This window comes from Neomonachus schauinslandi, chromosome 5, assembly GCF_002201575.2.
Source record: "Neomonachus schauinslandi chromosome 5, ASM220157v2, whole genome shotgun sequence".
Lineage (NCBI taxonomy): Eukaryota > Metazoa > Chordata > Mammalia > Carnivora > Phocidae > Neomonachus > Neomonachus schauinslandi.
This window is the reverse complement of record NC_058407.1, coordinates 121,392,782-121,408,445: the sequence shown is the minus strand read 5'-3', so window position 1 is coordinate 121,408,445 and position 15,664 is coordinate 121,392,782. Positions and strand designations below refer to the sequence as shown.

Here is a 15,664-nt window from a genome sequence, read left to right as displayed (position 1 = left end):
GCACACTTGTAATCATGCAATTACTTTAATTATTTACTTAATGACTGTATTCCCCATAGGACATACTCCAAAAAAGGTTATCTCATATAAAGCATTTATCCTTATGTTATTCCAGCATACAGAATGGTACCTGGCACACATAAGGAATTAATAAATATGTACTGAATGACTTAGTTATTGAAGAACCATGTGAGAATTTTATAGGAATGATACAGTCAGATCTGTGTGTTAGAAAAATCATTCCAGCAGGGGTTTGGAGAATGGTTTGGAGATAGGTAGGTGTATTAGTCAACTCTGCTGTTCTAAGAAATGATCATAGATTGGGAAGCTTAAAAAAACAGAAATTTATTTTTGGAAGCTTGAAGTCTGAGATCAGGGTGTTAGCAAGATCTGGTGAGGACTCTATTCCTGGCTTCCCTTCTGGGTCCTCACAAGGCAAAGAGAGGAAGTTCCCTGGTGTCTATTCTTAAGAGGGCACTAATCCCATCATGAGGGCTCCACTCTCATGACCTCATCTAAATGTAATTATTGAATTATTTACCAAAGTCTCCATCTCCAAATACCATCAGATTTCGGGGTAGGGCTTTAATGTGAATTTGGGTGGGATGCAAATCAGTCCATAGCAGTAAGAAAGGAGAAAAACAGTAGGAGGTGGATGTAATAATTCATCTAAGAGATGATGAGGGTGTGAACTAGTGTGAATAATCTTCCTGGGGTATTTCTTTTCCTAAACTTTAAAATTATAGACTTTTCCTGGAATAACTCCATTGCACATTTTTAAACGTAGAATTTTCAAAATCAAACAAAAAAAGGGATTTAACATTTTAAAATCAACCATAGAATTTAGTAAACACATATTATAGAAATGTTTTACTGTGAAATTGACATATAGTCTCTATATCTTAAAAACTTAGGTAATCTTAGGGGTGTCTTGGTGGCTTAATCTAAGCGTCTGCCTTCGGCTCAGGTCATGATCCTGGAGTCCCAGGATCTAGCCCACATTGGGCTCCCTGCTCAGTGGGGAGTGTGCTTCTCCCTCTGTCCCTCACCTGGCTATCATGCTCTCTCTTACTCTCTCTCTCTCTCTCAAATAAACAAATAAAGTCTTAAAAAAAAAACAAACAACTTTGGTAATCTTAAAAGTGAAACTCCTGCAGTTTGTGTTTTAAGGGATAATAACAGAAAGCTAACCTCAAAATACAAACCCATTTCACTTTTTGTATTCGGCTTTTATGTTAAACATAACAATAATATTAAAAGTTCTACATTTAAAAATATTTATTATTTATAGTATATTAATCATAAAGGTCCCAAATAGCTAAAGTAATTCTTTTAGGTTAGAAGACATGTATAATGCTATCAAGACTAATTCCTTCACTATTCCCATTGCTTTTACATATTGATGATCAAGGCTTGAACAATTTGATCACTAGCTTACTGCCGGCAACAGAATAATTCAGTTTCCTTACTGAAGCACAAGGCACATCCAAATGCACTTTCATAAATATTTGGCTTTGATCCAGTGTGATTATGATAATGTGCCCCAGACACTGCTCAAGAACTTAAGATGAACAAGTTGTCACTTGATTCTGTCAGCCCAGTCATCAAGAATCAGTTTTTGAGAGAGAATGTTCTGCTTCTCATGTCAATAGTGATGTTTTAGAAGAATTTTTACTTGCCATAATGAAACACAAACAAGCTTCTGGCATTGGCTCCTTAAAATGTTAAGAACGGGTGTTACTAAATACATTTTTTACACTGTTGTGTTTTAACTGTGCTTCCGAAAGAAGTATAGGCCCATTATTAAAATATCTGGAAGATATAAAATGCGTAAAGAACAAAAAATCATCCCAAATTTTACCACTCAGAGATAAACATGTCATAATATTCTCATGTATTTCCTTTCAGACTTTCAAAATTGGGGTATTTTGTAATTTTACATGTTTTTGTTACCTGCTTTTAAAAACTTATGTATTTAGACGTCTTTCTATGAAAATATAGATCTATATAATCACCTTTAACAGCTGTGGAGTTTTTACATTGTGTGTACTATAATTTACTTGACCAATATTAATTATAATGATTTCTTACACTTATTTGGTGCTTACTATATGCTAGGCACTTAAGGGCTTGGTTTGTATTCATCCATTTGATCCTCACAACCCTATTATTATTCCTGTTTCTCACAGATGAAAAATTGAGGTACCAAGAGGTGAAGTAATTTATACAACCTCTTAATATTGGACATTTTAGTGGCTAACAATGCTTTGATATTATAAACAACGTTGCCATGAATATCAGTGTTCATGTTCTTAAACAATGTCTTTATGATAAATTCCAAAAAGTAGAACTGCTGGGTCCAAAACTGTTCACATATCTAAAAGCTTTTGTAACAGACTTTCAGATATTTTCTTTAGGAAGACTACATAATTTAAACTTCGTTCAACAACGTGAGTGTACAATTCTCCACATCCCGTTTTAATCCCTGACAAAAAGGTATCTGAATGTTACTTTAATTTGCATTTTCCACTTTTAGAAATGAGCTTTCATTTTTAATGGATTTTTGTAAACACTCTTTGTATAGTAATCCTGTCGTTGACAAGTTGTAAATATTTGTTTACATGTTATATTTGTAAGTGCTCTAATTTAGGTATAATTTACATAATTCCAATTGATGTGCAAGATGCTTTTACTTTGCTCCAAGGGACACAAAAGCTCTAGGTGCTCCTTAAAATTTCTACATGACGTAGGCATAACTTGTTACTTATAAATAAAATCACTAAATAAACATTTTAAGTTGTTAGGAATCCCTCATCCGTTTCTAGCTCCATTTGCAGTCTTGTTTGATTTTTTTGCTCGGTCTTGGGATGGGGAGGGGCTATCGTAGACATTCTTGGGGTATGAAACTTATTTTCCAATCATCACAACTGCTTAGTGACTGCAGTCAGTAGTGCCAACGCCCAGCTACAAGTGCTTTCGACAGAGATTCAGAAGCCAGGCGTTCAGGAACTCTCGGGAAGGTGCCAGCGTTACCTCAGCCTCTCCGAGGGAGCCGCGCGCCCTGACACTCCCCTCTTTAAGGATTCGGGCCAATCCGTTCAGCTCACATGACTTCATCCAAACAAGTTTCTTGTCACCTCAGGCAGCAACTGAACCCACAGCTTTTTAACTTAGGTGGCCCCCAACGAAGGAGTTTCCATCCCCCTCAACAGGGACTATAAAATTATGACAACCGAAGGAGTGAGAGGCGAGCACAGGGTCGCATTCGACCCTCACGCGACCCTTTTTCTTTCTCAGTCTCTGATTCACTCCTGGGCTCGGTAGTCGGCTTCGGCGCGCCTGGAGGACCCCTTCCTCCGGAGACTCCTGGCCAAAGCAAAAGCAGAAAACGAAGGCATTACTCCCACCCTCCGGTATGACCGATCACAAGGGGAGTCAGGCAGAGGGGGCGCTATGTTGGGGTCTGTTTTGGTGGGGCAGGTGCCGGGCAGGTTCTGAGCAGGCAGCGCCGAGGTCGCCCAGGTTCCCGACAGGCTCCACGCGGGGGGCCTTGTCTGCGCCTTCGCTGTTGCCGCTGTTGCCGCCGCCGCCGCCGCCGCCGCCGCGGTTGCTGGGGGTCGGGGAGAGGTGGAGCTGTCGCGCACCCTGCGGAGTCCGTCTGTGTTGCTGTTTTTGCCTGACGAGTCTTCTTTTCTGCGTCGCTCCCTGACTCCCGTGGTGTCGAGGGGGAGCCCCTGCGGACAGCTGGGCTCGCAGCGGAGATGCCTCTCTTTGCCACCAATCCCTTCGATCAGGATGTTGGTAAGTGCTTTTGCCGCTCCCTGTCCGCCGCGCGCCGGAGTGCAAGCCCACCCTGCCCGCTCTCTGCGTGCGTTCCTGAGCCCCTGGCCGGGGCTGAGTGCTTCCCCTTTCCTGAGGCTCCTTTCTGAAGAGTTTGGAGGAGGTTGGCGGCTTGGCTCATCCTTTTTGAAAGAAATGGGACTCAGAGAGCCTGCGAAGTGGGCCTTGGGCGAGGGCTGTGGGTTTCGAAAGAACTGCTTTAGAGGGTTGATGTGGAGGGCCTCGGAGGAACAGCTCGTGTAGCATCTGGTGCTGGGACAGTGCTTCTGGAAGAAGGGAGTTGAGAGCTGAGCAGTACGTTACCTAGGGAAGGATTATACGCCCTCCAATAAAGTGTTTCCCTGGATAAACGTTAAACGTTTGGAACTAGGAGAATGTTTTAGATGGGCTTCCTTAGGGGATTTTAAAATCCTTTTTTTTTTTTTTTGTAATTGTAACGGGAGGCGAGAGCTTCTGGCTAAGGGTAGACTCTCAAAAACGTTGGGAGAGATGAAAATGGAATACTTGGCAGCAACTGAAACCGAATTCAGGACCCGAGCCATTGTGCTGCATTCTTTAGGCTGTCTCTCAGCACTTTAAGAAGTGTGGAAGAGGACCTTAAATCTGAAGATGCTGATTTGTTTTGATTTTGAAATGCCTTTTTTGTTTGGTTTTTCTGTTTTCTGAGTCATTGGTTTTGGGTACTGAGCATACCAATTCAACAGGTTAGCTTCCACCCTCCTCCCCCCCCCCCCCCCCCCCCCCCTCTGAGGGTAATAATTACAAGACTTTGAGTTTCCTGGAGTAGAATTTTGGGGTGATTTGAATGCACTTAGGAACTACTTTGACACACAAGTATGGATGGAATGAAAGCAAGCCAAATACCATGACTAATTACTGTGGTAAAGAAATATAAGGACACCCTTATGAAATTGCTTTTTGTTACTTTGTATAATTTAATTATGAGTGACAGGTGTTGATTTTTGCTTTTTAACTCTTCCTTAGAGCATGTCACTGAGACTTGGAGGTTTGGGTTAAGATTAGAAAAGGGTTCATTCCCATCTTGGCCACTGCCAAGCTCATAGTGAAATCATGGGCAAGTAACGGAAGCTCTTTTGAGTCCCAGAGTGCTCATCTTTAAAGAGTGGAAAAATAACATTGTTTGTGATTCAATGAAATAATATGTGTAAAGGGCCTACTATAGTGCCCTTATATAGTAGTCACCTACTAAATGATTGCTATTTTTGGTTCCAGTGTAAATGCATGGCCTGATTCAGCAGTGGAGGGAACTTTAGAGATAGCCAATAATACTTAATAAACAATTGGAAAATTGCGTTTAATTCAATAAGCTCTTAGCACACAGTACAGATGGTCCCCGACTCACAGTAGTTCGACTTAATGATTTTTCAACTTTAGTATGGTGCGAAAGGGATATACATTCAGTAGAAACTGTACTTTGCATTTTGAATTGGATCTTTTCCCGGGAAAGCCATATGCGTTCGGTATGATCCTCTCGTGATGCTAGGCAGCGAACGGCACCCCCCTGCAGCTCACAGTCAGCCACGCAACCGTAAAGGTATATTACCAATATATTTAGACCATTCTGCACCCATACTACCATTCTGTTTTTCAGTACAGAATGCAATAAATTATATGAGATTTTCAACATTTTGTTATAAAATAGGCTTTATGTTAGATGATTTAGAGGCTAAAGTAAGTTTTCTGAGCACTCTGCTGGCTAAGCTGCGATGTTTGGTAGGTTAGGTGAATTAAATGCATTTTTGGCTTAGGATAATTTCAACTTACTATGGGTTTATTGAGACTTGACCCCATCATAAGTCTAGAAAGATCTTTTACAGGACACTGTCTCAGTGACATAAGAGATTGACGAATAAGGTGTGGTTGCTGCTCTCAAGCAGTTTCATAACATTACAATAATTTCTAGGGCAAATGCTCAAAATAAAACAATTTCTTAATACCTCCTTCTGTTTCCAGAACTTTTATCTAGTTTTCATGGCCGTATATAATCTAGTTTCCAACTACGTTCACTTTTATATTCTACTGACTTTTAACCACGCATTTCCACTGGGTTTAAATAAATTTCTTAATGTCAAACTCTTTCCCAGTACCTACACCAGTCAGTTCAAACATAGGCTCCTTCAGCTTTTATACTTTCACTTCTAATTTATTTCTTCTACATTTCTACATGTGCCTACATGTGCTCATGATTAAACACCAACTCAATCCAGCTTGTTATTGAATCATTTCCTGATTACTCTAGCCTAGGATTTCTCAGTAGTGACACTATTGACAGTTTGGACAAGATAAATATCTTTGTTGTGGAGATCTATCCTTTGCAATGTAGGGTGTTTAGCAGCCTGCCTGACCTCACCAGTGCTGCCCCCCATGATTTTAAAAGTTTTCAGACATTACTAAATGTCCCCTGGGGGCACAAAATAGCTCCCAGCTGAGAACCACTCTTTTAGCCCACTGTAATCTTTGCCCTTTTCCAAACTCCTGCAACACTTTGTCTTTACCAAATTATTTAGTATTAAAGATAGTTATATCCTGTATTATGCTCCTTATGTTATTAGTTGCCACATAGTAGGTGCCTAATAAATGTTTGTTTAATTGAGACTGTCTCACTTGAGCCTGCTAGCCAGTAAGCTGCTTGAATGTAAGGACATTCTTTTGCTCTAGGAAAGCTTACCTATTAAAGTTAGTCAGGGGCGCCTGGGTGGCTCAGTTGGTTAAGCGACTGCCTTCGGCTCAGGTCATGATCCTGGAGTCCCGGGATTGAGTCCCACATCAGGCTCCCTGCTCAGCAGGGAGTCTGCTTCTCCCTCTGACCCTCCTCCCTCTCATGCTCTCTGTCTCTCATTGTCTCTCTCGCAAATAAAAAATAAAATCTTAAAAAAAAAAAAAAATCACACACACAAAAAAATAATAAAGTTAGTTAGGTTCTGGTATTTGGATCAATTCTCTCCTCATGATCCACATATGAAAATATGAGAGGTTATCCTGAGGAGACCTGTCAGAGACTCCCAGTAAATGATACTTGGAGAGAGTCCAATACACTCCCATATTAATTTTTTTTACTAGTAAAGTATATAGAATATGGTGTGTAGAATAAATTAACAACACTCCTTGTCACTTTGTCCAATGAGTATGTGACCTTAAAGTAGTCATACTAAGTCACTTGATTTAATTATCTCTTAACATTGTATACATTTGTATTTCTTCAAAATTAACTGTCTTTAGCTTTATTCATAAACTGAATTGGTGAATCAGAAATTCACTGATTTGTATAATGTAACATTTTATACAAAGAGGCAAAATACTGTCCATAGCTTTTCCCTGTAAGAAATGCTGAAATGTGTTGTTAGAATGTGAGCTCGGTGAGGACAGGGATTTGGTTTGCTCAATACTATATCCCAGGCACGTAGACCACTAATAAAACATTCAGCAAACATTTTTTGAATACATGAATCTCATTTTGGATGTTGTATTTCTTACTCAGTTCAACTTGAATTATAACTAATGCCATGAAGTTTTTATTTCAAAGTCCCTAGTGACTACAGTCTTGCCAAATCTAATGGTCAATTCCTAGTCTATTTCTTTGTTGATCTCTTAGCTTTCCTCTTTGATATACTTTATTCACTTGTTTTCCAGGACACCAAACTTTTTCTGATTTTCTGCTTAGCTCCTTTTTAGTCTTTTTGGCCTCTCCTTTTTGTGACTTCCAAATGTCGAACCAAGACTCAGGCTCAGTTCTAGAAATTCTTTGACATTTTTCCCCTTGCAGTCTTACTAGGCAATTTAGCTTAGTGTTAAAAATTCAGACTCTGGAGCTATACTACTTCAATTCATTTCCCAACTTTGCTGCTTATCAGCAAAGACACTGTGCCTCAGTTTCCTTATCTTTAATATGGGATATAGTGATAAATGGTTCTTAGTTTTCTTACCTAAACGTCCTCCTTTCTTCATCCTTGCCTGTTTCTTTTAGATGGCACCATCGCTATTTCTTGTCACTCATCTCTAATGTCTAGGAGTCATCATGGTTTTTTTCTTTTTTCACATTGCACATCCATTCTATCAGTAAGATCTTTTGGCTCTACTTTAAAAAAATATGTCCAGATTTCATCACTTCTTTACCACTATTATCTTGCTCCAGTCATTGATATCTCTTTCTTAGAGTGTGGCAAGAGGTTTTATAGTTGGGCTGCACAGTTGCCCCCTATAGTCAGTTCTTATATACAAAGGTCAGTGATCTTCTAAAAATCTTAGATTATGTCACTTACCTGCTTAGAAACCTCCAGGAGCTTCCCATCCCACTTACAGGGAAATACAAATTCCTTATAATGGCTTACAGTTAGGCCCCTTCCTGTGTCTCTGATACAGTTTTGACCTCCAAACTCTCTCATTCTAAGCTTCTTGGGTCTGAACACTCCAAGGTCATTCGTGCCTTTATTTCTATATTGTGCTGTCTTCTTTGCTTGCAATGTATTTCCCCTGGGTATTTGAAGATCTTGATGTCCATTACATCATTCAAGACTGTTCAAATGAGTTTCTAAGAGAGGCTTTCCCTAATTACCTACTGTTAAAAAAAAATCCATTTTTACTTCCTCACTCTTTTTCCTTGTTCTATTTCATTTTTCTTTATGGTACTCAATTACCTGACATTAATTGATGGATTGTCTCCTATGTGGAGTATAAACTCCACAGGATGAGAGCTTTTCATTTCTATCCCTAATACCTAGGGACAGTATCTGATGTATCTGATACACAGTAAGTACTCAATAAGTATTTATCAAATAATAAATTACTGATTTTTTTTTTTTTTTTTTTTTTTGCATCTCCAGTCTTGTATTTCTATTTGGTGTTATCACCTAGAAATCAATCTATCAGAAAACCGAACTTATTTTCCAGTCCGGTTCTATTTTCATTATATGGTAATTTTACAGTGTTCTAGTTATCCTGATTTGAAACCCTAGAGGCATCTTTGAATCATTACTCTGCCTCTGCTAAATCATCATGTCTTTGTTTTTGTAATAGTACTTTTTTGCATTCCTAATCAGAGTACTTTGGACCAGTTCATCTCTTACAGACTTGGCCATATCTTTAGTCTATTTTTCTGGTCTCTTCAGTATTATAAGCCACAGCCAGTTTAATTTTCATAAATGTTAATGGTACATTTATTCTCCTGCAGTATGGTGTGATGGAAAGACTTTGGGCTTTGGGTTTAAGTTGCAGGTGTGGCATTTGCTGTTAGTAAATGGGCACAATATGGGCAAGTACATAAGCCCTCTAAGTTCACTTTCCACTTTTGTAAATAGGGATTAAAATATCTACCCCATGGAGTTGCTATGAGGAATAGTTACAAAAACACATGACATTCTAATTCTTTACTAGAGATGAATATGCTTCAACAGCATGTTCAAAATCATACTCAAACTTTTCTTCTCAAGTATGCTTTTCCTCTGTTCTGATTACTGGTACTTCAGTTTAGTCACACATGTCAAGAATCTGGGAGTCATTCTTGACTTCTGTAGTTGTAATTTTCTACATTCCAGACAACAAACACATACTGTCATCTGTGTGCCAAGTACACTGAACGTGCCCTCAAGGATGCGGTGTTGCTATAGTCTCTATTCTTTATCTTCCTCATAAGCTCTTGAATCCACATTATTTTCTCTCAATTCATTGCCTCCCATTCTTTCTATTCTCACTGCCGCTGCTAGATCACTGAATTAGTACAGTAGCCTGATTAGTACAGTAGCCTCTGTTATCCCTGCCTCCAGTCTGTCCCCAGTCATTTTCTAGGTGGCTGATAATATTTCTGAAATGTAGGATAATCATATATCTCCTCTGATTAAAGCATTTCAGTGAATCTACAACTTTCACAGGAATTTGAACTTTTCGGCATGGCATGTAGGGCATTTAGCTCCTTTTTTACCTCTTCAGCCTCACCTTCCACTATGTTTCTCAAGGCATATTTCCTTGTTGGTTTTATACTACTACTTTTTTAGGTGTGGCTCCTCTGGCCTGACATAGCCTTCTCTTCATTAGTCTTGATTAGGGTTGTTTTAAGGATATGATGCATATAAAGGACTTAACACAGTACTTGCCGTGCAGTAAGCAATGGATACATTTTAGCTTCTCTTATAATAAAGTTAGAAATAGCTGTGGAGCCTCTAGAGGCTACTCAGATTCTAAGGGGTGGAATCAGTTACTGTGAAAACATGCTCAGGGGAGAAATGTGAAAATTTTAGAACACAGGTCTGTTAAAAGTCTGATAACCATTGGGTTAAGAAATTGTACTCTTGTTTCTTCTCTTTTGATTTTACTTCTCCTGTAAGGTATTCCTTGTATAGCTTTTTAGGTTTTCATTTCTATTTTGTGCTTTTTTCTGAGATGCTTCCATGCTGTTCCTTTGACGCCTACTTCCTATCTGGTTAGTAGAGCTTCAGATTGCTTTTCTTTGTAAACAGTTTCTGGTGGTCAGGGGATAGGAACATTAGATGAAACATTTTGGAAAAATTGATAACCATAATTTCAAAAAAGACAATAATTTCTTTAAGACTTGCTTTCTCTGTTAGCCATTTTTGATGAACTGTTAGAGCTCTAAGCTGATTGACCTTTTTTTTTTCCCCTATAGCCAGAACATGATGGGCAGTCATCCTGTCAGCATTTCTCACCTCCCCAAATCTTTGATAGTTATAAATTTTGAGAAAATCAAAAGTAGCTGCTTATCAGAAAAAGTTCTCCAATCCATTGAGAAGACTGTTGAAATTCAAATGAGGCTCTGCATAGTTTATCTGGGCATTGCTAGGCAGATTTCTCAATCTCCTCTTTTTGAGTATAGGCATACCTGGGAGATCTTGCTGGTTCTGTTTCAGATCACCGCAGTAAAGCAAATATTGCAGTAAAGAGAGTCAAATGAACTTTGTTTTCCAGTGCATATAAAAGTTATGTTTACATTATACAGTAGTTTATTAAGTATGCAATAGCATTTTGTCTAGAAAGAGTATATACCTTAATTAAAAAATACTTCATTGCTGGGGCGCCTGGGTGGCTCAGTCATTAATCATCTGCCTTCAGCTCGGGTCATGATCCCAGGGTCCTGCGATTGAGCCCCATATCGGGCTCCTTGTTCAGCGGGAAGCCTGCTTCTCCCTCTCCCATTCCCCCTGCTTGTGTTGCCTGTCTCGCTGGGTCTCTGTCAAATAAATAAATAAAATCTTAAAAAATAAATAAATAAAAAATACTTTATTGCTAAAAAAAATGCTAACCATCATCTGAGCTTTCATTAAGTGATAATCTTTTTGCTGGTGGAGGGTCTTACCTTGATGTTGATGGCTACTGACTGATCAGCGTGATGGTTGCTGAAGATTGGGGTGGCCGTGGCAGTTTCTTAAAACAGCAGCGAAGTTTGCCACATCGATTGGCTCTTCCTTTCATTGAACTATTTATTTCTTTGTAGCATGCAGTGCTGTTTGACAGCATTTTACCCATAGTAGAACTTATTTCAAAATTGGAATCAATCCTCTCAAACCCTGCTGCTGCTTTATCAATTAAGTTTATATAATAGTCTAAACCCTTTGTCACAGTTTTCACAGCATTTTCTAGTAGATTCCACCTCAAGAAACCACTTTCTTTGCTTATCCATAAGAAGCAACTTCTCATCTGTTCGTATTTTATCATAAGATTGCAACAATTCAGTCACATCTTCAGGCTCCACTTCTAATTCTAGTTCTCTTGCTCTTTCCACCTCATCCGCAGTTACTTCCTCCACTGAAGTTTTGATCCCCTCAAAGTCATCCACGACGGCTAGAATCACTGTCTTCCAAATTCCTGTTCATCTTGATCTTTTGACCTTCCCATGAATTGTGAATGTTCTTACTGGCATTTAGAATGGTGAATCCTTTCCAGGTTTTCAATTTACTTTGCCTAGATCCATCAGAGGAATTCGTATCTATGGCAGCTGTAGCCTTAGGAAATACATATATATATGTATATATAAATATATATATATATATTTCTTAGATTTTATTTATTTATTTGAGAGACAGAGAGAGCATGAGAGTGGGGAGGGGCAGAGGGAGAGAGACAAGCAGATTCCCTGCTGAGCACGGAGCCCGACTCAGGGGTCAATCCCAGGACCCTGAAATCAGCTGAAGTCAGACACACAACCCAACTGAGCCACCCAGCGCCCCAGGAAATGTATTTCTTAAATAATAAGATTTGAAAGTCAAAATGACTCCTTGATCCACATGCTGCAGAATGGATGTGGTGTTAACAGACATGAAAACAATATTAATCTCATTGTACATGTCTCTCAGAGCTTTTGGGTGTTCAGGTGCGTTGTCAATGAGCAGTCATATTTTGAAGGAATATATTTTTTTTTCTGAGCAGTAGGTCTCAACAGTGGGCTAAAATATTTAGTAAACCATGTTGTAAACAGATGTGCTGTCTTCCAGGCTTTATTCCATATATAGAGCACAGGCAGAGTATATTTAGCATAATTCAGAGTAGATTTAGCGTAATTCTAGGATTTTTGTAATGGTAAATGAGCATTGGCTTCAACTTAAATTCACCAGCTGCATTAGCCCTGAACAAGAGGGTAATCCCTATCTTTCAAAGCTTTGAAGTCAAGCATTGACTTCCCTCTAGCTATGAAAGTCCTAGTTGGCATCTTTTGCCACTATAAGCATCCTTTGCCACTGTTTTGTCGACATTGAAATCTGTTGTTTGATGTAGCCACCCTCAGTAATGATCTTAGCTAGATCTGGAGAACTTGCTGTCGCTTCTACGTTAGCACTTGCTGCTTCACCTTGCACTTTTGTCTTATGGACATGGCTTCTTTTCTTAAACCTCTTGAATTAACCTCTGCTAGCTTCAAACTTTTCTTCTGTAGTTTCCTTACCTTTTTCAGCCTTCATAGAATTGAAGAGAGTTAGGACCTGGCTCTGGATGAGGCTTTGGTTTAAGGGAATGTTGTGGCTGATTTAATCTTCTCTCCAGACCACTCAGACTTTTCTCCATATTGGCAATAGAGCTGCTTCATTTTCTTATCATTTGTGTGTTCACTGGAGTATTCACTTTTAATTTCCTTCAAAAACTTTTCCTTTGCATTCACAACTTGGTTAACTGTTTGGTACAACAGACCTAGCTTTTGGCCTATCTCAGCTTTTGACATACCTTCCTCACTAAGCTTCATCATTTCTAGCTTTTGATTTAAAGACACATGTGGCCTTCTTTTCACTCGAACACTTAGAGGCCATTGTAGAGTTATTTGTTGGCCTAATTTCAATATTGTTTTATCCCAGAGAATGTAGGGAGGCCCAAGGAGAGGGAGAGAGATGGGGGAATGGCCAGTGGACAGTCAGAACACACACACTTTAGGGGCACCTGGGTGGCTCAGTTGTTAAGGGTCTGCCTTCGGCTCAGGTCATGTTCCCGGGGTCCTGGGATCGAGCCCCGCATCGGGCTCCCTGCTCAGCGGGAAGCCTGTTTCTCCCTCTCTCACTCCCCCTGCTTGTGTTCCTTCTCTCGCTGTGTCTCTGTCAAATAAATAAATAGAATGTTAAAAAAAAAAAAAGAACACACACTTTATCTATTAAGTTCATTGTCTTAATATGGGTGCAATTTTTGATGCTCTAAAACAGTTACAATTGCAACATCAAAGATCTTTGTATACACACATACCTTGAAGATATTGTGGCCTGGGTTACAGACCACTGTAATAAAGTGAACATCTCAATAAAGTGAGTCAAATGAATTTTGTTGTTTCCTGGTGTATTATAAAAGTTAAGTTTATATCATACTGTAGTCTGTTAAGTGTGCAATAGCATCATGTCTAACAAACAATGCACACATCTTAATTAAAAAATACTTCATTGCTAAAAAATGCTCACCATCATCTGAGCTTTTAGCAAATCATAATCACTGATCACAGATCACCATAACAAATATAATAGTAATGAAAAATTTGAAATATTAAGAATTATCAAAATGGGACACATGGGAAAATGGTGCCAATAGAGTTGCTCAAAGCAAGGTTGCCACAAACCTTCAATTTGTAAAAAAAAAAAAAAAAAACAAAACAAAAACACAGTATCTGCAAAGTGCAATAAAGTGAAGTGCAATAAAATGAGCTTTGTCTGTATTAAAGTAAGGATAATCTGAGGATAAAATGAGATCATTATGAAGCTTTGAATTCTTTAGAAGCAAGTCTCTTTCCTTGTTTCACTTTTACTTTCCCTCCAACCCCTGTTTTTGTCTTAGAAAATAGTTTTGACTTTGCTACTCATAAAACCATGTTGAATTGTTACTAATAGTTTTTATTCTTTCAGTTTAAAAGATACCTGTTTTGTAACTGAGAAGAACTGTGCTGCTGCTCTTAATGATCTTGAGGCAGCATCAATAAATAATCTGAATAGTTTTAGAGTTTGGATCTACGTAAGTTTGAGTCAGGTACTGATCCTGTTTATGTATCAGAGAGTGAAGAAGGTAGTTCATGAGTGTTCAGTGTACCTGCTGATGACTGAACCATACACTCCTGGGTACACCTTAATTCAGAACTGTGTGATCATACTTAGCTACCTTAATAGGCAGTTTATATTTGATCAGACATAAGCATATCATTTCTAGTAAACTATTGATTTTTAGTTTTAATAAGCTTAGCTATTATATTTTTTAAGAAGGTGACAGATTCCAAGATCTAAGTGTTTTCTTTTACAAAAATGCACTATGTTTTTAAAAGGCCTGCTTGTCTACCAGTCAGTGAGGATGGTGAATTAATTATTTAAGTACACTATCAGGTCAAAGTAATGACTTGCTTTCCTTTTCTAAGATGAAGTAAATGTTAGACCAGAGGATATTGATCAGGATGATTCACTCAATTTTCTTTGGCTTCCTAAGGGTTGGGGGTCTATGAGGTAGAGCTCTGAGATTCCTCAGTTAGAGCAGTTCCACTTGGATTTGGTTTACATGTTGAGTTTCTTTGAAGGTAAAATTTTCTTATAAAAGAGAGTATTGAAAAATAAAGTGTGTGACTGGTCTTTGTCCCTGTTTCCTGAGAGGGAGCCTCTAAATCTTTGGAATTTTTTGAGTGGTAGGAGCATCTTATTCAAGAAGGGCTCCTTGGACAATATTTTAGTTTATGCTAATGGATGACTCAGCATGGAAGCCGATCACTCCAGAAAGACTTAGATGGTTGGGACTTTGAGTCATATGATATTAGCCAGACCTTCAGGGAGGGGTAGGAGGCCTGGAGATTGAGTTCCAGGAGATAGCCGATCATACTTTCATAATGAAATGCCAATAAAAACTCGAGACGCCAAACTTTGGTTGAGCTTCCTGGTTGGTGATACACATTGATGTGCCAGGGGGATGATCCATCCGGAGGGCGCAGAAACTTTGGGTTTGGGATTGTCACAGACCTTAGTCCTATGCATGTCTTCATTTGCTGGTTCAGATTTGTATCTTTGTAATAAAAATGTAATCATAATGCTTTTCTGAGTTCTGTGAGTTGTTACAGTGAATTAATGAACCTGAAGGGATAATGGGAACCCCTGATTTTGAGCCAGCTGGGCAGAAGTGCATAGGACTTGGGAACCCCAGAGCTTGTTGCTTGTGTCTGAAGTGGGGAAACTTGTGGAGTTCTGTGCCCTCAACCTGTGAACAGCACCAACTCCAGATAGGTAGCATCACAGTTGCATTGTAGAGGGTTTCCCACACTGAAAAGTAAAATTTGAAAATCATTGAAGTAGATGCTATTAAAGGTATATGTGTTTCTTTGAGTTTTATGGATTCATACTGTAATTACATGAGTGGGTTTAGT

General features: G+C 38.9%; 1 protein-coding gene across 2 annotated transcripts in view; it reads left to right on the top strand.

Annotated features, from left to right (window-relative positions):
- The first annotated feature begins 3,560 nt into the window (after positions 1 to 3,560).
- STAM (signal transducing adaptor molecule) overlaps positions 3,561 to 15,664 on the top strand; it is a 100,985-nt gene continuing 88,881 nt past the window's right edge. For both annotated transcript variants that reach the window (XM_044914993.1, XM_021696669.1), the window contains exon 1: positions 3,561 to 3,801. In XM_044914993.1, coding sequence (XP_044770928.1) covers positions 3,762 to 3,801 — 40 coding nt within the window. In that variant the 5' untranslated portion in view covers positions 3,561 to 3,761. The remainder of the gene's footprint in view (positions 3,802 to 15,664) is intronic.